Here is a 26,787-nt window from a genome sequence, read left to right as displayed (position 1 = left end):
TTGTAAAATTATAAAAATAATATATATGAACCCATAACTTTAAAAATATAATGGGTTCAATGTTAAAAATATTAAAATTGAATTCATAGTATTTAAATTCTGAATTTAAGTGGGCTTTTGTTAAAGTGGAATAAAAGAAATGGAGTTGGAAGGCCAAGATGGATGAAAAATTGGGAAAGTTTAATGGCATGTTTATGTATTTGGCCAAAACTTTGCTTTACTCTTATCCATTCTCATTTGAGACAAAAATTAGTATCAAAACAGAAAATGGTGATCAGAAGAAAAGCAGCTCTCAGTCTCTTATGGATGTTAACGGCGTTAACTCTACACCTCGTGATTGTCGCCGGCGAGTATTTCAAGCCGTTCAATGTTACCTACGATCACCGTGCTCTCCTCATCGCCGGCAAACGCCGTATTCTTATCTCCGCTGGCATTCACTACCCTCGCGCCACTCCTGAGGTCTTTAATATTTCCCTAAATTTATTTGGTTTTTGTTATTAATTTTTTTCTCTGAATTTGCTGCTCTATTGTGTTGTTTGACCGAGACGGAGTTTAAGAAAAAAGAAAAAAAAAGAAAAAGAAAAAAAAGAAGCAAACATTTGGCACATAGTTTAAATATATATATAACATACTTCAACATACTATCTCATAACTATATTAAGAATATTAATCAAGAGCTAAAATGGAAACTAAAAAAGTAAATACTTTCCAAATAAAGAAATGTGGAGTGCTGTACTGGTGAGAGGTAGCGGCCTGTAGAATTAGTGTAGGTGCGCGCAAGCTTGCCTTGACCCCACGATTATAAAGAAAGAAAACAAAGAAATGTGGAGTATGTTGTATTGGAGTGATGAGTTATAGTTCCATGGAATTGAAAAGAATAAAAAAGATTAAGTAAAAAGTAGCTGCTATGTGGATTATTCTTTGGAATCATGGGGAACTAAGTAGGAAATAATGGTAAAAAACATTTTTCTTAAAACATTTTCCTGAAATAAATTTCAAGGGAAACATTAATTTGCTTTGTCAAATTTCTTAAAATTGTGCTTCAATGAGATAACATCTGAACTTTCAAGTCCCCTAATGAGGAGATAATCATTCTAATATCTTTTTTGATAACCGTCATGTCCGAGCCAGCTCGCACGCACCTCATCTAAAGCGAAGTATACCAGCACAAGAACCGGGTAACTCTGTCCACCAAGGCTTGGACAGATGAGAAGAGATCACCAATTGTTTTTACCTCCGCTAAAAATCATTCTAATATCTTGACAGAGATCAAACGAAAGATATGCTCTTGTTAGAGTTTCTGCATTTCTTGGAACAGTAATTTCCTGAAGTTTTAGAGAACCTAATAGAAATCTAAGTTTAATGTTTCATAAAAGTCTGAAATAAAACAATCAAAAGAGATGTATGTTAGCGGAACTTATCTATTTGGTTTTGCTTATATTCCTTTGAAGAATATAGTGTACGAACTTCAAAGCACTATATCCTTTACAATATCTTTGGAGTTTATATAAGCCTTTTGCATGTCATATATGTCAGATGTGGCCTCAATTGATATCTAGGAGCAAAGAAGGTGGTGCAGATGTGATTGAGACTTATACATTTTGGAACGGCCATGAGCCAATGAGAGGACAGGTATTCGTTTCCTGAAAGACCCTGCATTTTGGTGTTTGTTGCTTTGTCGGTCTTGTATTCAATTGAATCTTTAGTATGTTCTGCTATATAATTTCTTTAACCTTGATTAGTTTTAGTTCTTGATATTTCTGAACTGCTTCTCTCTTTCGATGCTTCCCTTTTCAGTATAACTTTGAAGGAAGATATGATATTGTCAAGTTCGCAAAGCTAGTTGGGTCTCATGGACTATATCTCTTTCTCCGAATAGGTCCTTATGCTTGCGCGGAGTGGAACTTCGGGTAATGTTCTTCTTTCATGATTGTTGTGCTCAGTTTTGACTTTATCCTTAGTTCATGTAAAATGTGTTTGTTCATGCTTCACAATCTAGTCTATTATTTCAAAGCAAAAAGTTAACAACTTTTGGATAAATGCACTAGTTTTGACCTCACAAGGTGATCAGCAACAGGGAAGGGTGCTATGTAGAAATGAGAATTTTTAGTAATTCAACAGCTGACTAGGTAGCACCGAGCAAGGTGAAGATCCCTTAAAGTAAAGAAACAAAGTAGAGCAGTCAATAACAGAATTTAGTAGAAGGGCATTAACACATTCGTGTTACGAATGAGTGCTTCTCTGTTGATCTCACTAGGTGATTTACTGCCTGTATTGCAGGGGCTTCCCTGTATGGCTTCGTGACATACCTGGAATAGAATTTCGAACGGATAATGCACCATTCAAGGTAATATAGAACACTTATCTCTTTTGATAAAATGACGATCTTACATTTAACAAAAGATTTTGTTGGTTGGTAAATTGGTCACGTTTTATTAGCGAAGTGGCTCGGATTGGTATCAGTTTTTCTCCGGCTAAATCAATCTATTAGATCGACTAAGTACACTTGATCTAATAAATACCCTGTCAGAATGAGAAATTCTGTTGACTCGGATCTTTAGTATTCTCTTAATTACATGCACTTTTTTTTTCTACAATATTTTTATCACCAGTAATTAGGTGTCTCTTGTAATTCAAGTGAATTAAGTTACTATAGAAGTAGAGAGAAGACAATTAGTTCTGTCCTTCTCTTCCTCCCCCCTCAAGATATTCCCTAGGAGCAAATGGCTAGGCCGCTCTTATCAACTTGTTTCTCTGTTGGGGAAAGTGCATCCTTGTTATTATCGGGATCACTAATTAAAGGGCTTACTCCATGCATTTTTGGATGCATTCCTTGTATGTAGAAATTTTTATCTGTATTAGCTAATGTTCATGTGGGATTGCGGCGTAGTTGATTGATGATTGAATAAGCTAACTTTAAGTTTTGCTTCCCAACACTTCGTTGCTCAAATTGCATTATGATAGTTTGAAGAAATAATTGGCTGCCAGAGGATTGTAATTTGAAAAATTCATACACTTTTCCCAGGAGGAGATGGAGCGCTTTGTAAAAAAGATAGTTGATCTTATGATGGCAGAGTCACTCTTTTCATGGCAAGGTGGTCCGATCATTTTGTTGCAGGTTCTGAAATTTCTTACTCTAAATCACTAACTAGAATATCAGTATTACTGTAACGCTGACATCTGCACTTTATTTGTAAGACAAATAGGAAAATTTCTAAAAAGACTGCTTGAAATTATTGAACGAATTATGCACCTTACAACTGAGAGTGAGGAGTTTCCTCTTGAAATGATTATTGGATGTCCAGTTTTTTGACAGAGACTTTGGATGTCCAGTTTCTGGATGAAATTTGCAGCCACTGATCCATTTGTCACTTTTCTCTAGCCCCTTCTCCCCCCTCTCTCTGCATATGTTCTGTTCATGCTTCTGCATGTAAGTTTGTAGAGTTAAACTGACGTTATGTCTTCGTCTGATGTTTTTTCTTGTCAGATTGAAAATGAATATGGAAATATTGAAAGCTCATTTGGTCCAAACGGGAAGAAATATATGACATGGGCTGCTGAAATGGCAGTTGGTCTTGGCGCTGGTGTTCCATGGGTCATGTGCAAGCAAGCTGATGCTCCAGAATACATTGTAATGCACTTGATTTCCTGGTCTTCTCTAATTACGACCAACTGGTCTAGTTAGTGTCTGATAATTTTGATAAAGATAGATTTATTTGATAATTTATTTAAATGCAATTTATTTCATTGAAGCAGTTGCACAATACCAGTGCATAGAATTATGTGCGAATATGCGATCATGTTTCTTGAGCTTCTTTAAACAAATTGATTTGACTTACAAATTTAACTCTTTATCATACAGAACGAATAAAGTATTTGAATTTCCAAGTTAACCGAACTCATGAAGTGAGGTAAACTGATCTAAAATGACGAAGCCATAGTTTCTCAAGCTTTTTGGATTAAATTTATAACTCAGAAGCAGAGTTCTCTCTGTTTTATTTATTTCTGTTTTAGTCCTCCTTTAAAGGGCTGGGGTACTTTTTTCTTTATCCTGTTATATTATTGAATTTTTCTTTTTGACAGATAGATACTTGCAATGCATACTATTGTGATGGGTTCAGGCCAAATTCTGAGAAGAAACCGAAAATTTGGACTGAGAATTGGGATGGATGGTATGATAATCGCTTCTTGTTTGTTAGGTCCTTTCTCGTTTCATTGAATTCTGAACCAGTATGTGCATGGTTCCGGGAATCCTTAGATTCTTGTTAGTGATATGAATATGATTATATGATCTGATCTTATAGGTGACTTGACTTCTGGATGGATCACGAACTAAAAATCTACATTTCCTTGCTTGCCAGAAGCACCTACTTTGAGAATTGTTCTCTGCAGATTCTGACCTTTAGGGCTTAACTTTCTATTCTTTCATGTTTCCTCCGTTCGGAAAGCTTAGAATAATGGCAAATCTACGTGAAAGGCAGTATGGACATATAAGTGTTCCATCTCATAAGTGAATGTTCCTTTTATCTCTCTCATATATAATGTTTGAAGTCCTGAAACTGGCTTAAATATGTGAAATCACTTTTTAATGGAAGGAGAATATTAACAAGAGTCAAGACACAAATGTTAGAGAAGTGATTAGAAAGGTATTGTAGAACTTCAAAGAATGATATGAACCAGTATATAATCATAAATGCGGTAATGTATGAAGTATAAGCACTCGATTTGTTAAAGTTCTACGATTATGAGGGAAGCCTTCTACTCCCCTTTAGTAATTGTCCCTCTGCATATGAGGTCCATCATAATTTCAGAAGGGCAATGATGGATGCCTTTGATCAGCAGAAACGTGTTTAGTTTGAGAGTGTCAGATCATCCAAGAAAGATAAGGTGCCCAGAGTCCGCTGCTCAATCAATCTGTTACTCTCATGAAAGATAGACAATCATACAAGGTGGAGGATAACGAGTTTTAAGTCTTAAATTAGGTTGCTAAAGGATGGTGGTTGAGTGCTTTGCTTGCTTAGGATATGCTGTTAGATCTTGAACAGTGCTTCTTTGTCAGGTTTAGATCAGTGGATTGTTTAGTTAAATTGGTATTAGAAATTCATCTGTGAGCTAAAGATCTTTATATTGATCATGTCTCTATAGTTCTACTGAAATCTAACTCAAGAAATCTGATCCAGGAAGCCTGGTATAGTTGAGCTCATATCCCTTAATATAATGCTCTTTATGATGTTTCTATGTCTCTCTCTGGTGTATACAATTGCAAAAAAGAAAGCAGGATCAGTTAGTTACTCTTTGAATTAAGTTGAGGAGTCAATAACATCCAGAAAAAGGAAAACAAAGACAATTTTATTCTTTTCTTTCCTGCAGGTTTGCAAATTGGGGGGAAAGACTCCCGCGTAGGCCTACCGAGGACATTGCATTTGCAATTGCTCGTTTCTTTCAGCGTGGGGGCAGCTTGCAGAACTATTATATGGTAATTTTGATACCTATGATGCTCTAAGTTTACTTTCCAAGTCTGATATAGATAAGGCATGTGCCTTAAACATACTTCTCTCCTATTCCAGCTGACCTTTCTAACTTGCATTGTTTTTGGAAATTTTCTTGTTAAACTGATAGCAGATTCTCCTGTTCCGCCTTTGTATCTCTTTCTTGATTACTATAATTTGTTCAATATCCAGTATTTGTTTGTTGAAAAGTTTAGGAAGTAGGAACAGACCCTTTACTTATCTGGCTAAATGTTGATTACCAATTTATGTGAACTGGAGAGGCTTGAAGTTACTCACTGGTACTGGGCAAAATCTTCAAGTTTGTTTGAATGTCAAGAAAGTCACTAGAAAGTGTATTTCTTGAGGAAATTGCTGGAAAATAAACAAGAGATCATTTTTCTTGCACGTGTTTGTTTGAGAGGAAAATGATAGATTAAATAAGAAGTAGCCATTTCCTTTCAAGCCTGATGATAGTTTAAATAAGAAGGAACCATTTCCTTTCAAGTTTCCTACACTTCTTGCAAGAAATCCGTTTCTGGTAAGAAATTCTTTAACTGTTACTACAGTAATTTGACGCAAAAATACTGGTAACTTAGATCTCTGCCCTTCCCGTTTCATTTCCAGGCAACAATCAGTTACTCGCTGACTGGCTGTTTCATCTTGTAATTCCAGTATTTTGGTGGGACAAACTTTGGCCGGACTGCAGGAGGCCCAACTCAAATCACTAGCTATGATTATGATGCTCCACTTGATGAATATGGTAACTTTTGAGTATTATGTATTGTTACTTTAGGAACATTCTTACGAAGGAAAAAATCGATAGCCAGGTGTACATTGGTGCTTATCTTTGTTTTCAATAAGTAATCATTAAGTAGGCCTTAATAACTACATTAATATTTATCTTATGTAAAATGTCTCTGTTAAAATGTTCACTGATAGAATGTTAAAGTGTTAGTGGTAGGATCATCCTTAAGGTTAAAATATTAGAAGTGCCGAGTTCTTAAATAAGATACTGTCCCACATTACGTCTATAAATAGGTGTATTATAATCATCAAATAATCAACATCTCTTCTCTCTCTTGTTTTCTCATGGTCACCCTACTGTATAGGACTACTGCGTCAACCTAAATGGGGCCACTTGAAGGATCTGCATGCTGCTATAAAGCTTTGTGAACCTGCTCTTGTTGCTGCTGATTCACCTCAGTATATTAAACTGGGACCAAAACAAGAGGTCAGTTATGGGCTTGAGTAATCCCAGTGGGTATTGCTGTAAGTCCACCCACGTGTCGTTAAATGTAAAATAAAATGTCGTTTGTTGAATATATTTTAGCCAGACTACCTTTACAGAGGTATCAATTACTTTTTGTTAACTTCGAAAGGCGCATCATGCTTTTACTTTGTTCTGGGACAGCTACAAAATGCCTTGACATATCTCATAATTCAAAAACTCCATCAGTTATTATTATGATGCTTCACTTAATAATGTCTTTGATGGAGCACAGCACAGTTATTGTTATTCTTGCTTTTTGAGGAGGTTGCAGTCATCTGTTGCTAACAGAACGAACAATATATCACCTACATTTACAAATTACTTGATTAAAAAAAATACCACCTATTTTTATCGTCCTTCTGAAGAAAAGCTTATAAGAGCAGTGAGAAAATTCTCTGTACTGTTTCTTATCATCACAAGCTATTTACAACACCATATATAGCAGAAACATAGGAGGAAGATCTGGTGGCAATTGACTTGAGCCTTGGGGTTTGCTCCCTTTCAAGGTCTCAAGTTCGAAACCCACTGGGTGCAAACAATTTCTGAGGGCCATCGGACTGGGTAAAACCTGAATTAACCGTGGTGTACTTGCGGGAAACTCCTTGCCGAGGGCCTATGCACCCCCGGGAATAGTCGGGGCTCGAAGAGACTCGGACACCCGGTGCAAATCAAAAAAACATAGGAGGAAAATCTGTCATTCTAACCAGGAAATTAATCTGGTCAATGGATAAATCTAGTTGATTTGATTTCTTAATATGGAGGAGGAAAGAAGTTTATCTTTCAGATCAGGAAATTAATTACCATTGAGTAATTTACAGAATCTAACACAATCTAATCTGCAGAATTATTTAGTTTTTGTTCATAATCCCTTCCTTTGGGGAAAGTTTGTGAATTACGAATGAGATTTTGTATCTTTTGATTTTAGGATAAAGTTACTCTCTTCTTCTCACCTTAAAATTTATTTTGTGAATCATCGTAATTCTTATTTACCCTTTTCACACCTCTGTATTTGATGCTTGTCATGTTACTTCAGGCACATGTCTATCATGGAACACCCCACAACAATGGCCAATATCTGTCCTTGAATGAGAGCTTGTGCTCAGCATTTATTGCAAATATTGATGAACATGAATCAGCAACTGTGAAATTTTATGGTCAAGAGTATACTTTACCTCCATGGTCAGTGAGTATTCTGCCAGATTGCAGAAACACAGCTTTTAACACAGCTAAGGTTTGTCGATGTTCCCACAGGTGAAAGATTATAAGTTTGAACTTCAAAAGATTGCTGTCAATGCTTGCATGTCTACTTGTTTCAGTATTTTCTTTTATTTCCCAGCTTGTTATATTGTATTGATAATGCTTTCATATGTGTGGCTTCCACAAATTGAGGCTGCAATCATTCCATTTCTGTGTGGATGATGGTCGATAACAAAGATTGTTGATTTTCCATTGCAGGCTAAATAGTGTCTTATAGCTTCTGAAAAAATGGTTGAAAAGCAAATGTTTACCACCCTTTTGGCAAATAGTTCATCAGAAATTATGATCTGTCGGTATATGACCTAGCGATGTGTAAATTATGATCTGTCGGTATATGACCTAGAGATGTGTTGTGAATTAGCTACAGTGTTCACCTACTACCACAAGTTATTTGATAGAGAAATTTATCCTGGTTACTAAAGCTAAACTCTTGCTTTAGTAACTTCATCATCATATAGTAACTAACAAGGATCCACTCTCTTTCAAGTACAACATAGTGACCCCATCACCAGAACGCTTTCTAAAACGATGTAGTACTTTGTGATTAATTTTAATGATGTATTTAATTTCTTTTCTCTTGCATTCTTTAAACAGGTGGGGGCACAAACTTCAATCAAAACAGTGGGCCTTGATTCTGTTTCAGTTGGGAATAATTCCTTGTTTCCGCAATTAAGGATTAAAAGCAAACTCAGAAGTATTTCACAATCTTGGATGACATTGAAGGAGCCACTTGGTGTGTGGGGTGACAAGAATTTCACTTCTAAAGGGATACTGGAGCATCTGAATGTGACAAAAGACGAGTCTGATTACCTGTGGTATCTGACCAGGTATTTCAAACTTGTAAATGAGGTTAGGATCAGACTGAACAGTGATTACTACCTTTATAATGTCTAACACTCTTTCCATCCCATTTCATATGACAGTATTCGATTGGATGCGGAGCTTGATCTAAACTAAAATGAATATAATGCAAGTTAATGACTTGATCCCCATTCACTCTCACTTAATTTGGAACCGCATGATAATAGGATTTGTCCAATTCTCAGGATAAAGCTTTAAAACCTCACCGCTTATACCACATTCTCAGGATGACATCTGTACTGGAGTTGAGACCAACTTCAAACACGAGAAAATACCCATAGAAGCCAAGCACTTTACATGACCACTCTGGTATCTGCTGGTTGCTAACTTAACATTAGACGTAAAACTAACTTCAAAAATTACAGGCCGGACACTTCTGGTTTAACCAGACTGTTCTCTGTCCCTGTATTGCCACTGTTTGTGTGTGACTCTGTGTGTTTGTTTGCTCTTTTCCCTTTTTACCCTTTACTTTGGGTTTTGAATCAATAGAGAAATGTGATACTTAACCTTTAGTCTGAGGATTTCAAATTTGAGGACTGAAGGGAATATTAAAATATCAAATAAAGAAAACTGAACTCCTTTGAGGTTTGAGGACATACAGAGCATAATATCTCTGAGCTTCCAGTTTTGTTATCCTTGCATTTGGTTCGGAGTCTGCTTGTGAATAGTTTGGCATTAACAATGTCAAGCCTCTTTGGACGAGAATCTACAAATCTACAAACCTTTTTGGTACCTTTGGCTTTTGAGATGAATTGCTTGGTAGGAAACTATATTAATGATGCCGCATGTAATAATGTCACTCTCTTAATTTTCTGTTGTCTCCCGGTTCTCCTCAGATCGTGTTTTATATTCCTTTAACAAGTGAATAGGCACAGAACACAAACACCAGAAACACTGTGCAAGATTTGGTTTCAAATTTATTCATAACCTTTGTCATTGGTTGCAAACTGAACTTGTGATGATTTACTCTGCAATCTCTGGTGAATGCAGGATATATATTTCTGATGATGACGTCTCATTTTGGGAGGAAAATGATGTTAGTCCAACAATTGATATTGATAGCATGCGTGACTTTGTTCGCATATTTGTTAATGGCCAGCTTGCAGGTATTTGGTTAGATTTACTTTGTGCTATCTTTATTATGCATTCTGCTCTTTGTGTTAACTAGCACTCAATCCTCCGTTAGCAGTCAGTTCAGCTGGCATTGTCAAAGTTTACTTCAACCATTGAACTTTTCTTGGTTTGCATGAATATGATTTTCATCTCCGAGCATAGGGACGGTCTGATGCATTGTCGTTGAATACCTGTCAAATACTCACTACTAGATGGAGACATATTAAATAGATCAGGGTGATCAGTTAATAGCGAGTAGAAATTCTGTTATTGCCTCAGTTTATTTTGAAGGCTCTTGGAATTGGCCACAGAAAGATAAAAAATGAAGGTATCTTATGTAGAAAGGGAGAAATTAATAAGAGTGAATTAAAATAGGGTTGTCAAAATTTGAACAACAACTAGGTCATTTCGACAACACGAAAAGAGCTGCTAAATGGACAAAGTGAGACCAAATATAGTGCAGTGAATTTCAGGGATTAAGAAAGCAGCAAAGTGATAACAAGCCTAAAGCTAAGCAACCTGTATGCTATAGCTAAATGAAGATCACAAACCATAAACCCAGACTAGAACTGAAACAAAAATCCCTGTTTCTGACACTGTTCACACCAGAAACAAAGGAAATTAATACTGGTTTCTTCCCACCATCTCGCACTTAGAGCAGTGAGGTGAATAGGATGGCTGTAGGTATGCTAGGAATGTCAGGTGAAGCAATACTATGACTACAGGTCATGTGATGCTAATCTTGTGCTTATAGTGCACGAGGCTAAAACATCAGCCAAGCTAGCTTTGAGAGGGTCCCTATGTCTGGTCATTCTATTGAAGTCTTTTCTTTCCCGTGTTCTCCTTATATCTCCAATTCCTTACCCTTTTACCCTGTTATGTGTCTGTTGCAAGTGAAGGTAGTATGAAAGGAAAATGGATCAAGGTGGTTCAACCAGTTAAGCTGGTTCAGGGATACAATGACATACTGCTATTGTCTGAGACGGTGGGATTGCAGGTAAAGCTAGTTTAGAAGTTGAATTACCCTAATGAGGACCATGTTAAATCTGAAGTATTATCTTAAATTTGGAAAAGGTGATATTAGTTTTGGGTGAAACCTAAAGCTCTGTCATCTCATACTCTCATCAGAGGGGGGAAAAAGGAGATAAATTCTCCCATTATCCAACCTCCATATTTTGAAACCCTTACCTCCATTTCTCTTTCTTATTTCTTTCCTTCCTTGAATCACTGGTGACGATGCATGTTACTCACTAATTTCCATTCGCTTTACGCTTTACCAAATTTTTAATTTATGGGATTTTACTGGGTTGTTGTTGTACCCATAAAAGCTGCTCAGCTTCATCAAACTGACCTCTAAGCTGAAAATACTTTTCTGCCACAATTTCAGAATTATGGTGCCTTCTTAGAGAAGGATGGGGCAGGTTTTAAAGGTCAGCTGAAGCTTACAGGATGCAGAAATGGGGATATTAATCTCACAACATCCTTATGGACCTACCAGGTACCTCATTTTCTTCACCTTAAATGAATCTCGATGTTCACACATGATAAAAGATTAAACTTCTCATTTATGGGAGGTGTTGCAGAGGCTGATATCCCATGCTCTAATTATGTGCATATGCAAGTAACTTGAAATAATAGACCAATTAGAAGAACCAAATTATGAGAAACTACTCTAGACTGGAAGGACAAGTGGGTTTACTTTTCACTCATTAGTGGTATTTGAAGAGTGTTCATGGTGCTGAACAAATCGATGATAGAATTGTGGATAAGATGTAGAAAAAGTTCCTGGTAGATTTTGCCCATAAGCCTTTTAATAAGCATCCTTTCTCAGTGAATATCAGGCTATATCTACTAAATGAACTAAAAGATTAAAAATCCCAAGGCTTCTCTATCCGTCTGTTCTCTGCTTGTGAAACGTCAAAACTTGATATAATTCAGGCTATGCACACAGAATCAACTTGCAAAAGAGTACCATTTCTTCCACATGCAAGAAGAAAAATTATCATCATGTGAAGTTGGAGATCGTTAAACTTCACAATGACATTTCATTATACAACTGAAATATAGGAAGCCTGATTTTAGTTATTTGTTCAACAGGTGGGGCTCAAAGGTGAATTCCTGAAAGTATATGATGTCAATAGTACTGAAAGTGCAGGATGGACTGAGTTGCCGAATGATGCAATTCCATCAGTCTTTTCCTGGTACAGGGTAAGTTGACAAAACTCATTCCAGATTCAGCTGTCACTAGCATAGAGGAAAACTTGCTAATTATTGGCAATATCGTTTCTTAAAATTAATGTCTCAATTGTTTTGTTTAGATGTGCTTATGACCATTGTTCAGTCACTCAAGTTACATATCTATGACATTGATGCCTTAATTATTGAATGAATAATGTCCTTTATTGTCTTCCTTAAGCTATCTTTTATTTGTGGGTGAAGGAAGCACCATATTCAATACTACTAGAAAGACTTGCTCTAGAAGAGATGTTCAGTATTGTTTGGTCAATTGCTGTGATCGTATTTTAAGTCTTTCATTACATTCTATATTAAGAATCTTATGATTAACTTTTTATTAAGACTTCCCTTCAATTTTTGTTACGGAAATCTGGGAGTACAAAATGGAAAATTGCTCAATCAATAAAGGACCTGTCATTCTCACTTCAATCAATCAACTGACTATGCCTCAATTTCAAATTAGTTGGAGTCGGCTATAAGTAATTCTTTGAATCCATTCTGTTCTATTCAGGTCCATTTCATTACAATATGTGATAAGATATCTGTTAGATATGTACATAATGTAGTCTTGTCTCACATTAGAATAGGAGTAGTATGTCCTTGTATAGTATAGCTATAAATAAGGACCTCTTGTATTGGATTGAACACACAATATCAATATATCATATTTTTTCCCGTGCCTTCTCACATGGTATCAGAGCTATCGTGAAAGATTTATCTCTATGTATAAATTCCAGCGATTCCGGGAAGTGAAATCAGTCACCGAAACCCTTTTTTTCCGGCGACTTTTCAAAGTTGTTTTGCGTCTGCTTTGTCTCGGTTAGTGTTGTGCAAAATCCAATACTACCACAAGAGTAGTCACTGTCCGGCGACCAAACCCCACTGAAAATCTCCGGCGGTAGTGTAGCGGTCGGAAGAAAATTTTCCGGCGAAGTTCTGACGTCGCGTGGGCCACTTTGCGGCCATTTTTTGGCGACGATTCTTCAAGACAGATTGTTCCCCTTGCAATTCCGAGCCTACCCATCCAGGTTACACCAAATTCCGACCACTTTTATATTTTCCGGCGTGAATGGACTTCCGGCCAATTTTTGAAAAAGTTTCTTCAGAACAGTTGGGTCGTCTAGTAATTTCGATCCTACCCCTACTGTTTTTATTTCATTCTGACCAATTTGAATTTTTTCCGGCTGCTACAGTAATATTCCGAGAGCTACAGTATTTCTGGCCTGAACGGTGTTTTCCGGCGCATAACAATGTTCTGTTTTCCTGCTGTAAACAGTGTTTTCTCAGTGATTTCTTCAGTTTTCCCAAAGGAGTTACTAATTTTCACTATTTCAAGTTAACCCTATTACTATTAATGTAGCGACATGGGAACCAATACTTGAATAGTCGGATGGTTTCTTTAGTGGATTATTTTGAGTTTCTTCAGTACAAAGCAGGTAAGCAGACATCTTCTGAGATAGCTTCCGTTGTTCAAACAGGTAATAACGTGACTTGTGTCTCTCAATCTTCATCCTCTGAGTCTTGGGTCATTGATTCAGGTACATCAGATCATATTTCTGGTAACAAATCTCTTTTCACTATTATTTCGGATTCTCAATCTCTTCCAAGAGTCACAATGGCCAATGGGTCTCAAACCATGGCAACTGTAATAGGTCAAGCAAGCCCAATTCCTTCCTTACCTTTATATTCAGTTCTTTATGTCCCTAATAGTCCTTTTAATCTCATATATGTTAGTCGCCTAGCCAAATCACTTAAATGTGCCATTTTATTTCTTGATGACCATGTTTTTATACAGGAACGCAGTACAAGGCGGATCATTGGTACCGGACGTGAATCAAATGGACTTTATTACCTTATCCTTGCTAAATCACATGGACTCACATCTTGTCTTCCTTTAACAACTTGTCCTGTTACTGATTCACCAAATTTATTACATAAACAGTTGGGACATCCTAATTTGTCAAAACTTCAGAAAATGGTGCTTGGTTTATCTCACTTGTCAGCTCTAGAGTGTGTCTTGTTAGCTCGGTAAGCATACTCGCTCTCATTTTCCTCGACGTATTGATAATCGAGCAGAGTCACCTTTTACTTTAGTCCATTCAGATGTTTGGGGTCCTAGTCGGGTCAGTTCTACCTTAGGATTCCGCTACTTTATTAGTTTCATTGATGACTATTCTAGGTGCACCTGGATATTTTTGATAAAAAATTGATCTGAGTTGCTTTTTATTTTCCAGACCTTTCACGCTGAAATTCAAAATCACTTTGGGGTTTCTATTCGCACATTTCGTAGTGATAATGCCCGAGAGTATTTGTCTTTCCCATTTCAGCAGTTTATGAAATCTCATGGGATTATTTATCAAACATCTTGTCCGTACACATCTCAACAAAATGGGGTAGCTGGGGTTATTAGTTTCATTGTAGGAGAAGGTATCAAATATATAGGGGGCGGACGCATCTCTTCTTATCTTTTCTTGTATTTAGCTTATGTTTCAATCTTTTTATTAGTTTATTACTTACTCTTTTCAACTTTGTGAATCAAATTCCTTATTTTCTGTTTTTTTTAATTCACAATTACAATTATAGCCTGTCTCTGTAAGGTGAGAGTGGAATTTATCCTTTATTTTGTCCTTTCCATTCACTCGGATTTCTTCCGTTTCATCGATTTTGTCCGGATCCCACCTTTCTTCCGAAAAAAGGGAAGGAGAAGGATAAGGATCTTCTTCAGTGGATCCCTCTTGTTCCTGTTTAGTCCCCTTCATTTCGGAAGCTGTTTCTATTTCTACATCTCTTTCTTCCTCACTTTCCACCCTTTCTTCTGTTTTTGAGGCTTCTTTTAGTTTCTTAGTAAGAATGGGTGAGGGTATTCTGCCTAAATAGTAGACACAGGTAATAAATAAGAGAATACTAAAGATCCGAGCCATAGAATTTCTCAATTCTAACACAAGGTACTTATTAGATCGAATGTACTTATTCGATCTAATAGAATGATTTTGCCGTATCCAGACTAATACCAATCCAAGCCATTTCATGAATAAAATGTGACCAATTAACCAACCAACAAAACCACTTGTTACAAATAAGATCTTGCTGTTGCATCGAAAGAGATAAATGTTGACTAATCTGGCTAACATTGAACTTGGTAAAATGAAATGGTTGAATAATTGAAAAATGAGATTATTCAGGAATACACATTGAATGCTGAGATTACGCATTGAATTTCTGGTAGTAGATCCATAATCAAAAAAGTGTTTGTGATTGTTCCAGAAGAAATGAAACAAAAGATATGGTAGAGCTAGGACAGTTATTGTATGAGGTCTACCCAATGCTAGATGCAGAGGCGCATAATAGATCGATATGAACATCATGAGCTGCCCCGTAATAAAACCAGTTGTTGCTGATACCTTCTTCTCGGTTCCTTCTTCCATAACCAGAGCTCGGAGAAGGAAGAGATAAGAGGGCCCTATGGAGAATGTGGTCAGAAATCCATAATAGAGTCCGACCACAACGACCGAATTGATTATCTTCATGCATAAGGATACTAGATTACCTAGTAGAAAAGATTGAAAAATCATCACAAACCTCCCTTATTTCTTTTCTATTGCAATTTCTGGATTATTATATGATGATTTTTGAACTTTCCATATATAGAAAAGAAATAGAAAGAGATAGACTAGAAACGACATGGTACTTGCTAGATCGTAGTTCGGCATCATGTTGTTATTTATGATTAATCTAAGAATCAGCACCTCCTTCATGTATATTAGAGTGTCAAGGCTAAATACAAATGTTTACACACCAACATGCACACAAAAGTTGATTCAAGAAGAGAATACACGTTGGGTTTATGCAGTCACAGTCGGCCGCGGTGGCCAGGTTGATCGACTTAAGGCTCGTCTTGTTGCAAAAGGATATACTCAGATTTTTGGGCTTGATTATAGTGATACTTTCTCTCCCGTGGCTAAAGTAGCATCTGTTCGTCTTTTTTTGTCCATGGCTGTTGTACGTCATTGGCCTCTTTATCAGTTAGACATTAAGAATGCTTTTCTCCACGACAATCTTGACGAGGAAGTTTATATGGAGCAACCACCTGGTTTTGTTGCTCAGGGGAGTTTAGTGGTTGTGTATGCAGATTGCGCAGGTCACTATATGGTTTGAAACAGTCCCCTCGAGCCTGGTTTGGTAAGTTCAGCACAATTATTCAGGAGTTCGGCATGACTCGTAGTGAGGCTGATCACTCTATGTTTTATCGTCATTCTGCTCCGAATCTGTGTATTTATCTGGTGGTTTATGTTGATGATATTGTTATTACTGGCAACGATCAGGATGATATTACTAATTTGAAGCAACATCTCTTTCAGCACTTCCAAACTAAGGATCTGGGCAGACTGAAGTATTTTCTAGGTATTGAGGTCGCTCAGTCTAGCTCAGGTATTGTTATTTCACAGCGGAAGTATGCCTTAGATATTCTTGAGGAGACTAGAATGATGGGTTGCAGACCTATTGACTCTCCTATGGATCCGAATGCTAAGCTTCTGCCTGGACAGGGGGAGCCTCTTAGAGACCCTACGAGATATAGGAGGTTGGTTGGGAAATTGAATTACCTCACAGTGACTAGACCTGGCATTTCTTTTCCGGTTAGTGTTGCAAGTCAGTTTATGGATTCTCCCTGTGATAGTCACCGGGATGCAATTATTCGTATTCTTCGGTATATAAAGTCAGCTCCAGACAAAGGATTACTATTCGAGGATCGAGGCCACGAGCAGATTGTTGGGTACACAGATGCTGATTGGGCAGGATCACCTTCTGATAGACGATCTACATTTGGATATTGTGTTCTAGTAGGAGGTAATTTGGTCTCGTGGAAGAGCAAGAAACAAAATGTAGTTGCTCGATGTTGCGGCGAAACGGAATATCGGGCCATGGCTATGGCAACGTGTGAGTTAGTTTGGGTCAAGCAGTTGCTCAAGGAGTTAAAGTTCGGAGAAATCAGCAGGATGGAACTAGTGTGTGATAACCAAACTGCTCTTCATATTGCGTCAAATCCAGTGTTCCATGAGAGGACTAAACACATTGAGATCGACTGTCACTTTGTCAGAGAAAAAAATACTTTCAAGAGATATTGTTACAAAGTTTGTAAAGTCGAATGATCAACTAGCAGATATTTTCACTAAGTCTCTTACTGGTTCTCGTATTAGTTACATGTGTAACAAGCTCGGTACATATGATGTGTATGCACCGGCTTGAGGGAGAGTGTTAAATATGTACATAATGTAGTATTGTCCCACATTGGAATAGGAGTAGTATGTCCTTGTATAGTATAACTATAAATAAGGACCTCTTGTATAGTATTGAACACACAATATCAATATATCATATTTTCTCCTGTGCCTTCTCACAATATCTTCTAAGGAAAATTAGGAGTTCTCTAAAGTTAAAGATTATCAAAATCTCCCAATTTTACACCGACACAAGTCTCTAACCAGAATAAAAGGACTTTTAATAAACACCACACCAAGTGTAAGTGTAACAACTACGACTACTTTTGGATAAATTGAGATGTGTCTAATGATTACTAAGCTTTAATCCCAATTAATTGGTATCGCATATATGGATCCTTTACTTCCTCTATGACGAAGAGCGGAGCAAAGAAAATTTCGCTTTTGACTTTTCCGCCTGTAGATTGCTACTTAATGGTTAGATGCTCCTATTTCTTAGTTGTAGATTAAGATGTTATTAGGAAAAAGGAAAATCAGCCCTTGCATTCCTTCTCGAGAATAGGTCCCTAATAGCTCATACAGAAGGAACTCTCTACGACCCTTTCACGTTTTTTTTTTTTTTTTGTATGCTACTTCTTGGAACAGGTGCTTCTCTATGTTTGCTTCTATATATGATGATTGTCTTCGCTGGTGTAAGAGTGATATTAAGTGGTTTGTCTCATTGGTTGAGTAGACGAAGTTTGATGCACCAGGCGGGACAGATCCAGTTGCCCTTGATTTCAGTAGCATGGGAAAAGGTCAGGCATGGGTTAATGGTAACCATATAGGAAGATATTGGACTTTGGTTGCACCAAAAAATGGATGTGGAAGAACTTGTGATTATCGTGGTGCTTACAACTCTGATAAATGTAGGACAAACTGTGGAGAGCTTACTCAGGCCTGGTATGGACCTCTTGCTGAAATTTTATTTTACGTTTGAAGGATTTTTGGCTTCATGGTTGTTCCGGCCACACCTGGCATCAAGTCATGTGTAGGTTCTGTGAAATGGATCTGAGCTGGTACATTCTGTTGCTTATAAAGTTCTTTTTTTTTTGGCGAACCAGGTATCACATACCTAGATCATGGCTAAAGACTTATAATAATGTACTAGTTATCTTTGAAGAAACAGATAAGACTCCATTTGAGATTTCCATTGCTACGCGTTCTACTGAAACCATATGTGCTCAAGTATCAGAAAAGCACTATCCGCCTCTACGTATGTGGTCTCACTCAGAGTTCGATGGAAAATTGTCTCTGATGGATAAAACACCAGAAATGCACTTGCAATGTGATGAAGGCCATATGATCTCCTCTATTGAATTTGCGAGCTATGGAAATCCGAAAGGCAGCTGTCAAAAGTTCTCTCAAGGCAAATGCCATGCTGCAAATTCCTTGTCTATTGTGTCTCAGGTATGTTTTTTTTTTTTTCATTTTAAAAATTTTGAGTTTCACGTTCACCTGTCTTTTTTACAATATGTTGACTGCGAATGAGTAGATAAACTGCAGTCTTTGCAGATATTAAATAATTTCATGATTGTGTTATAGTTAGTTGGACAAGTCGGTCAACCCTTACAATTAAAAGCTGCAAATAGCATAGGAGTTTCAGACCCCACGGTGTAGGATAATACTGGGTATGTTGTTGTTATAAATAGCATAGGAGTTTCTTCAAAAGGTTTTGATCATCACCGGATGAATTTTTTTAGTTAGTCATAGCTATATGCTAAGTGGATGGTGAGGGACACAAATGCTGAATATGCCAGACTTAACAGATGAAAAAACAAATTTTCTGAAAATCAAGTGACCCAACACCACCAAAGGAAGATCTTTTACATTTATGTTGATAAGCTAAATAACGTCCTAAACATACCACCAAAATACTTCTGTAAATAGAGAAATTATGAGCGAAGCAAAAATTGGTACCAAAAAGAAGTGGCTATAAACTAGAGGGTTTGACCAATTTGAAAGATCCTCTAGTGCAAGATAATATAACTGAAGTTTGGACTGCTCGCTCAAGTAAATAATTGTGAACCTATGACATTGGGATTTGGAGACCCACGTTCTATCAAATTGATCTACCGGTGCTCTTTAATAACTTATTAGAATAGATACAACTGTAAAAATGAGGATTCAGAGTCATTCCTATGTTCAACATTCCTTAGATTTTTTAAATTTGTATGAATTTGATTTGACTTTAAAGAGAACGACAAAGCATAACTCTAATTTCAAAATGTTCAAAAGCAGTAATTATTCTTGGGTCTAGGATCTACATCTATGAGTTGGAAGGTCCAAACAATCAATTCTACGATCAGTTGGTATAATCCAGAGTTTTTTAGACAATTCATAAAATTACACATTCGTGTGCTTTATTTTCTCTTCTCAGATGAGTAGAAACCTTACTTTGCAAGCCTTCCTACCTTTTCACTAGATCTATCATCCTATGGCTTTTTTGTCTTTAGTAGACAAGCCCTGTCACTATTTGGAGTTCGGCAGAGGGGTATTGTTCTTCTACTGATTTTGGAATATAATTCTGTAAATTCTTGCTATTAGAGAACTATGCTTAGGTTAGTTCCTCTCTGTTAACTTTTTTGGTGAGCCAAAAGTGAACTTTTGGCATGTAGATAGTGCCTAAATACTCTGTTTGTATCTTTAGAAACTATTGTCCTCAAATTAAAGAAAAAATAGGCACATTTGGTTTTCTTTTGGTGCCCAATTAGGAACTTTATTCTATTCCTAGGACATATTCTGACAATAACAAAGTAAACTAAAACACTGGGAATTATATGTTAGTGTTGATGTGCAATTCTAGTACACATATAAATATGCAGCTATAGGTTTAACATTTGCGCTTTGTAAATTGTACATGTGCTTATGTACTTAGAGTTTTTGCTGCTTATATATTTGTACTTGTACTGTCTATAAATTATCAGTTCTTGTATGCATTAGTATGCTTCAAATCCAAACTCTGCGATCAAAGGATGTATGATAACTTGACTGTTTTGAGTTAGAGATATTCCTTCGTATTAGAGCAATATGTTTACTGCTTGACTGCAAAACATTGTTAAATTTGTAAAACAGGACGGGTGGTGGTTTGAGTTTGGTGCAGAAGGTGTTCATTTCATCTGTCAAATACTTAAGTCTCTTAATCAAAGTTTCATCTCTTTACAGGCTTGTAAGGGAAGAAATAGTTGCACCATCGGCATTTCCAATGCTGTATTTGGAGATCCATGTCGACATGTTGTGAAGAATTTGGCCGTTCAGGCAAAATGCTCGCCACCACCAGATCTCAGCACTTCAGCTTCCGTGTGAGAAATTATTTTGTGAAATCATAGAGCTTAGAATGAAACCCTTCCCTTAAGGTCCATCTGTTTCCTAGCCCCAGCTCCTTCAGCAATTCTTAAATTGCATACTTGCAGTTACAGGCACTCGCAGAATGCACGTATGGACGTTTATCTGTAAATGTTCGGCTGATGTATATGGAATGAAATGGCTGAGTCTCAATATCCATTGCTGATGAATATGAGCTACCAGTTATGACTAAAAATAACAATCCAAATAGAGCTTTATTGTTGTGTTTAGGGGTGTACATATGTCGGGTTGGTTCGGATTTTACAATTACCAAACCAAACCAATTGTGTCGGGTTATTAAATCTAAAAACTAAATCAAACCAATAAAACTCGGGGTTTTCACTCTTGGTTTTTTTCGAGTTTCCTCGGGGTTTTAGGTTATTCGAATTTTTTCGGGTTCTTTTTTTCCCGGTAAAATCTTCGTAGAATAAAACATATAAATTGTGCTCAAAATATTTTTTTAGTCCTACTAAACAAAATATGAGATAGTCATGGCATTATCCTAAAATATTCAACAATAAAGACTATAAAATTATGTAATATAAATATTGCTAATTAAAATATTATAATAAAAATAAACATAATCTAAAAGTACTAAGTCATGCTAAAATAAGTAGACTAATAAGGGAGTATTAATTATATGATTAAACGCTAAAGGAAAAATAAAAATAGCTTATGCATTTTTATCTAAATTATTGCAAAACAAAAAATAGATATTTAATACATTCTCGTTCGTAGTATTGAATTGAATATCTTTTGTTAGCATTAGTATTGATTTGATTTTGGTTGGGCTTTTGCTAGCACTACTTAATTTACTAATGTTAATGGCTAAAAAACTTATTGGAACATTCAAAAGTTCTAAGTCCAACCTTAAAATAATTTCTCAAAAGATAAAATTATGAAATCTTTTAAGAAATCTTTATAAATTACATCACAATAATTATATTTATATATTAAATATATCTAAAATTTCTATATATGTAATGTCGGGTTGGTTTGGTTTTGGTTTGACTTTCTTTAGTTAAAACCAAACCAAACCAATTACGGTCGGGTTTTTTTTCAACACCAAACCAAATCATAGTCGGGTTTTTTTTCTCGGTTTGACTCGGATTATCGGGTTGGTGCGGTTTGTCGGTTTTCTCTGTACGCTCCTAGTTGTGCTGCATAGAAGTCATCAAGGTTTCAATTGAATTTGGACCTTTATCTTAGATCAGGAGGACTTTGTTACTACTTACTACTAAAGAAGTTACTATATTACTTTTCTCCTTATAGAGTTTAAGTTGACGAATGAATGGACAGTAGTATATTGGCTATTAGATATTAAATTGGAATTGAAGCTTATTAATATGCTGCCAAGAATGTTAATATTACTGAGCCTATTAATTAAGACATCTTTGCAAAGTAGTCCAACAAAATAACTCGTTCTTGTAAGTGAAACAGAGAGTCGGGAGAGTAAACAAAGATGAGATACAAGGAACTGCTTCTACTAATCTATTTAGAACTCTGCATCTGTAGTTTTTATATAAGCCAAAAACATAACAAATTTAAGGAAGTATCCACAGAGCTTTCTCCTAAATACTAGATTACAAAATCATGATAAACTACTCTGCAAAAGACTAGGATATACCTATAGAATCGGACTTTACTTTTATCTCACGTATAAAATTTGGCGTTGGAAATTATTGCGGAAGCGTTTAACTAACACATAATCACACACAAAGTAAATGGATAAAAATAAATAACATAAATCCAATTCTTGCGGAAGATCGTGTTTAACTAACACATAATTACACACAAAGTAAATGGAGAAAAACTAACATAAGGATTTAACGAGATCTGGCCAGTTTACGTCTTTGTAGCTTGTCTTTGGGGCAGCAGATCAGGTCGAAAGATTATCTTTGGTTTTTTATTTATTTCATGCTTTGGCAAAATGCCAATCAAATAAATATCAGCCTTTAACAATTACAAGTTGCTAGCACATTCAAATAATACTTAACAATTACAAGTTGCTAGCACATTCAAATAATACTTTAAATTCAAGCTTTCAATAAATGTATTAATTGATGCACAGCTGTAATTTAAGTACACAAGCTAATTAAAATCCACTAAAGAATAGACTTTAATCTTCTACTAACAGTTCTCACCTACAAATCGATAAATAGCCCGGAGAAATCAACTTATTTTGAAAAGTGCTTTTCCTAAAAGTGTTTTTGAAAAAAGTACTTTTGAAGAGAAACAGTTTGTGTTTGGCTAATCACTTTGAAAAACACTTTTGAGCAATAATTTGTATTTGACAAAGTATTTCAGAAAGTATTTTTAAATATCAAATTACGAATAAGGACATGAATAGATTTACTTGTTAATATATAAGTAAATAAATATTCTCAAAAAATTGTTATTACAAGCAATAATTAAATCTTTTCATTTTATTTACGTAAAATATAAAACTAAAACTAAAAAGTACTTAATTCTTTTAATATAAATTAAATATATTAAAAATCATTAAACAAATATAAAAGCATTCACTCCTAAAGTCACTATATATTAGAAAGCTATTCTAAAAATAAGAAGAAGTACTTGTACAATAATATCCTAAGTATCAGGTTTAACGATTATTTTGGTATCTACTATATTTTGTTAAGGGTATTTTTGATAAGAAGAAAAGTCAAAACTGCTTCTACTTTTGGGAAGAAACTATTTTTATCTCCTTCTGCTTCTTCCCAAAAGCACTTTTTTCTCAAAAAAGCTTGGCCAAACACCTCATGTTAGGGAAAAAAATGCTTTTGAGACAAAACACTCTTCTAGCCTCTTGAGAAGCTTGGCCCTACGAGTCTTTGATCCAAAGACCAAAATATATACAATCCTCGGTGTTAATCTCCAGAGAGTAGAAATCATGTGCCACTACTTGAAACGGGAACTTGTTTTCTTTGTCCAACAATCGTTATAAAAAGAGTAGATAACTAACTTGGGTTCGCGCCACGTAAAATCTAAAGAGGGAAATGCTTTTATCAGGCATACCCATGGTTCAAATTCGAGACACAAGGGGGAAAGGATTCTACTCGTGACAGATTTTGATAAATTCGCTGTCGGTCTTTTGATATCAAAAGTGTCTTTTCTAAATCGAGCTATGACCATCATTCTGATAGAGTGAGTTGCTTCCTCTTCCTCTTGTGCATGACATTGGTTTTAGGAAAACATAAGCTATCCAAACATGTTGGATATACAAGACTATACACATACCTATATTGAAAAAAAACTGAGTTTATATTAAAAGATGATGTGGCATGACACGTGGATTAGTTAAATGGTCAAAGCACAGCAATTGACTAAGAGGCACGGATGAAAACAGCCACGGGAAGAAGAATTTAAATAGGCACGAGACGACGTATAGATACGAGTCTCGTACCAATTTAAATTATTTACAGCCAACAGATAAAAGGCATTGAAAGCAAAGATCTGGTGACAGAAAGGAGTCCAAATTCATTATTAAATACTTGATACGTTACGAAATTGGTATTTAATAGGAATGATTGTATAACGGCTTATTTAATATCATTTATTACTCATGATTATATCATTAAAGCTGAGGCTTCATTCCTTTACCTAGAATTATCTATAAAAGGAAGAAGTATCATCATTTGTAAGGACACGGAATACTATTGAGAATTTATTGAAATACACATCTATTTGCTTCTTTACCATCGTTCTCAAAAGTATTTTATTTTTGTTTCCTGATTATCAGTAACCCGAATTTCTTTTTAGCTTTGACCAAAGACCCAGATTTTTGGTTAAACAAATTGGTTCCGTTACCAGGAATCTGATAATCTTTCCTTTTAAGCTATATCTTATCCTATTGGCGTCACCATGTCAAACAACAACGCCGACAACAATAGTAATAACACATTGGGAAACCATGAGAATCAAATACATCAAAATCAAGATAACGTGGTTCCCTCTCCTCTAAATTCACCACGTCAATCTCGTGAAGGCACTCCTGTTACTGAATCCCGTGCTGATCAACAAGAGCAATCTGAACATTTTGAAGGAGTTACAACTGAAGCTTTGCAAAAGCTAATTGATGCACAGGTCGGCAAAGCTCTTCAGGCACTTGTTAGTCGATTGCCTGTTGCGCCACCTACACCAACTCCTAATAATAATACATTGGAGAACCCCGTTCTGGTCTTGATAATTCTGGAAACGGAGCAACCCCCAGTGAACCACAAGAAGGGGGACCAGGTAATTTAAATAATTCGTATTTGCAAAATTTAGTACTAACCTTGCAGAAACAGCTTAAGGAACAAAATGAGCGTATTGAACAAATCCCTGGAGTTCCACCTGTAATAAAAGGAGTAGACATGGACAAATACTCACAACAACCATGGAAGCCTAGTGCTGCTCCCCTTCCAATTCCGAAAAAGTTCAAAATGCCTGACATCCCGAAATATGATGGTACTACAGACCCACGTGACCACGTGACTGCATTTACAACCGGCGTAAAAGGCAACGACTTGACCAAACAAGAAATTGAATCAGTATTGGTCAAGAAATTTGGAGAAACACTCACCAAGGGTGCATTAACCTGATATTCTCTTTTATCTGAAAATTCTATTAATTCTTTTGCTGAGCTTGCAGATTCTTTTATTAAAGCACATTCGGGAGCACAAAAGATTGAGAAAAGGATGGAAGATATTTTCAAAATCAAACAAGGGGATTCGGAGTTGCTTAGAAACTTCGTTGATAGATTCCAGCGTGAAAGAATGACTCTACCTCGTGTGCCTGACAATTGGGCTGCTATAGCTTTTGCAAGTAATTTAAATGACAAAAGTTCTGAAGCCACGAGACGACTCAAAGAAAGTCTTCGAGAATTTCCTGCAACCACATGGAATGATGTTTACAACAGGTATAGCACGAAGCTGCGAATCGAAGAAGATACCGTACCTAAGCTCCATCATGAAGAAAGGGGCGGTACCCGAAGGTCAGATTCCGAAAAAAGATCAGGTAAAAACAGGTACGATCCATATATGGGACCCGCAGGAAAGGACCCACGGTCGAAGCAAGATAACCAGCAATATGATCAAAAATCAAGGAACCGGGATTCTGGCTCTTCTTCAAAGTTCAGGAATGATCGGAACAAACAAGAATCACGAGATGATGACAGGAGTTTAAAGGCACGATTCGGTGGATATAATTTTAATGTCTCTACCTCCGAGCTCGTAGCTGTTTTAAGAAGCATGGGAGATAAGGTACGGTGGCCAAAAGAGATGCGGTCAAATCCAAGTAGACGCAATCCGGATCATTGGTGCGAATTTCACAACGATCACGGGCACAAAACTTCAGAATGCAGATTCCTGCAGAGTGAAGTGGATCATTTATTGAAGCAAGGGTACCTCACTGAGTTATTTAGTGAGAAAGGAAAACAAGCTTATATGAAAAACAGACAAGAGCCACCACAACCTCCTTCACCCAAGAGGACAGTGAATGTCATAAGCGGGGGAGAGGACATTCACGACGTAACCTACACAGCCTCCAACAAGGTTTCTAAGGTAACAATTACACATGGGAAACGGGTGCGGCAGGTCCTTGAAAATGAAAGTATTTCGTTCGATGACGCAGATACCGAAGGAGTGACAACTCCACATAATGACGCACTGGTAATATCTTTACTTGTACATGATACTAATGTAAAACGAGTTTTGATTGATCCAGGGAGTTCTGTAAATATTATATTACTAAGGGTACTACGAGAAATGCAAGCTGAAGACAAAATGATACCCAAGGCGCACACCTTGTCAGGCTTTGACAATTCAAGTGTAGTAACAAAAGGTGAGGTATTTCTAACAACTTTTGCTATGGGTGTTGTGAAGGAAACTAAATTTCAGGTAGTTGATATGGAAATGGCCTACAATATGATCATGGGGAGACCATGGATACACGATATGGACGTTGTCCCATCAACTCTACA

The 26,787-nt window shown here is 36.4% G+C and overlaps 1 protein-coding gene across 1 annotated transcript; it reads left to right on the top strand.

Annotated features, from left to right (window-relative positions):
• The first annotated feature begins 201 nt into the window (after positions 1-201).
• Positions 202-21,055, top strand: LOC104233248 (beta-galactosidase 9). Its single transcript, XM_070167821.1, has 19 exons — positions 202-459; positions 1,537-1,632; positions 1,798-1,910; positions 2,281-2,347; positions 3,026-3,118; positions 3,488-3,631; positions 4,084-4,172; positions 5,371-5,476; positions 6,162-6,249; positions 6,599-6,720; positions 7,793-7,990; positions 8,611-8,843; positions 9,868-9,983; positions 10,890-10,987; positions 11,378-11,488; positions 12,088-12,198; positions 18,175-18,383; positions 18,545-18,890; positions 20,646-21,055. The coding sequence occupies exons 1-19, from the start codon at positions 268-270 to the stop codon at positions 20,784-20,786; spliced, it is 2,673 nt and encodes an 890-aa protein (XP_070023922.1). The 5' UTR covers positions 202-267; the 3' UTR covers positions 20,787-21,055.
• The last annotated feature ends 5,732 nt before the right edge of the window (positions 21,056-26,787 follow it).

Source organism: Nicotiana sylvestris, chromosome 2, assembly GCF_000393655.2.
Source record: "Nicotiana sylvestris chromosome 2, ASM39365v2, whole genome shotgun sequence".
Classification (NCBI taxonomy): domain Eukaryota; kingdom Viridiplantae; phylum Streptophyta; class Magnoliopsida; order Solanales; family Solanaceae; genus Nicotiana; species Nicotiana sylvestris.
The sequence above is the reverse complement of the archived record's forward strand: the minus strand, read 5'-3'. Positions and strand labels throughout refer to the sequence as shown.

What these genes read in the sequence shown, in the direction of transcription:
- LOC104233248 (XM_070167821.1), top strand. Translation starts at nt 268, where the DNA reads ATGGTGATCAGAAGAAAAGCAGCTCTCAGTCTCTTATGGATGTTAACG. An exon ending in CAGCTTTTAACACAGCTAAG is followed by an intron (nt 7,991 to 8,610) that starts GTTTGTCGATGT and finishes TTCTTTAAACAG; the next exon opens with GTGGGGGCACAAACTTCAAT. An exon ending in TGTTAATGGCCAGCTTGCAG is followed by an intron (nt 9,984 to 10,889) that starts GTATTTGGTTAG and finishes TTGCAAGTGAAG; the next exon opens with GTAGTATGAAAGGAAAATGG.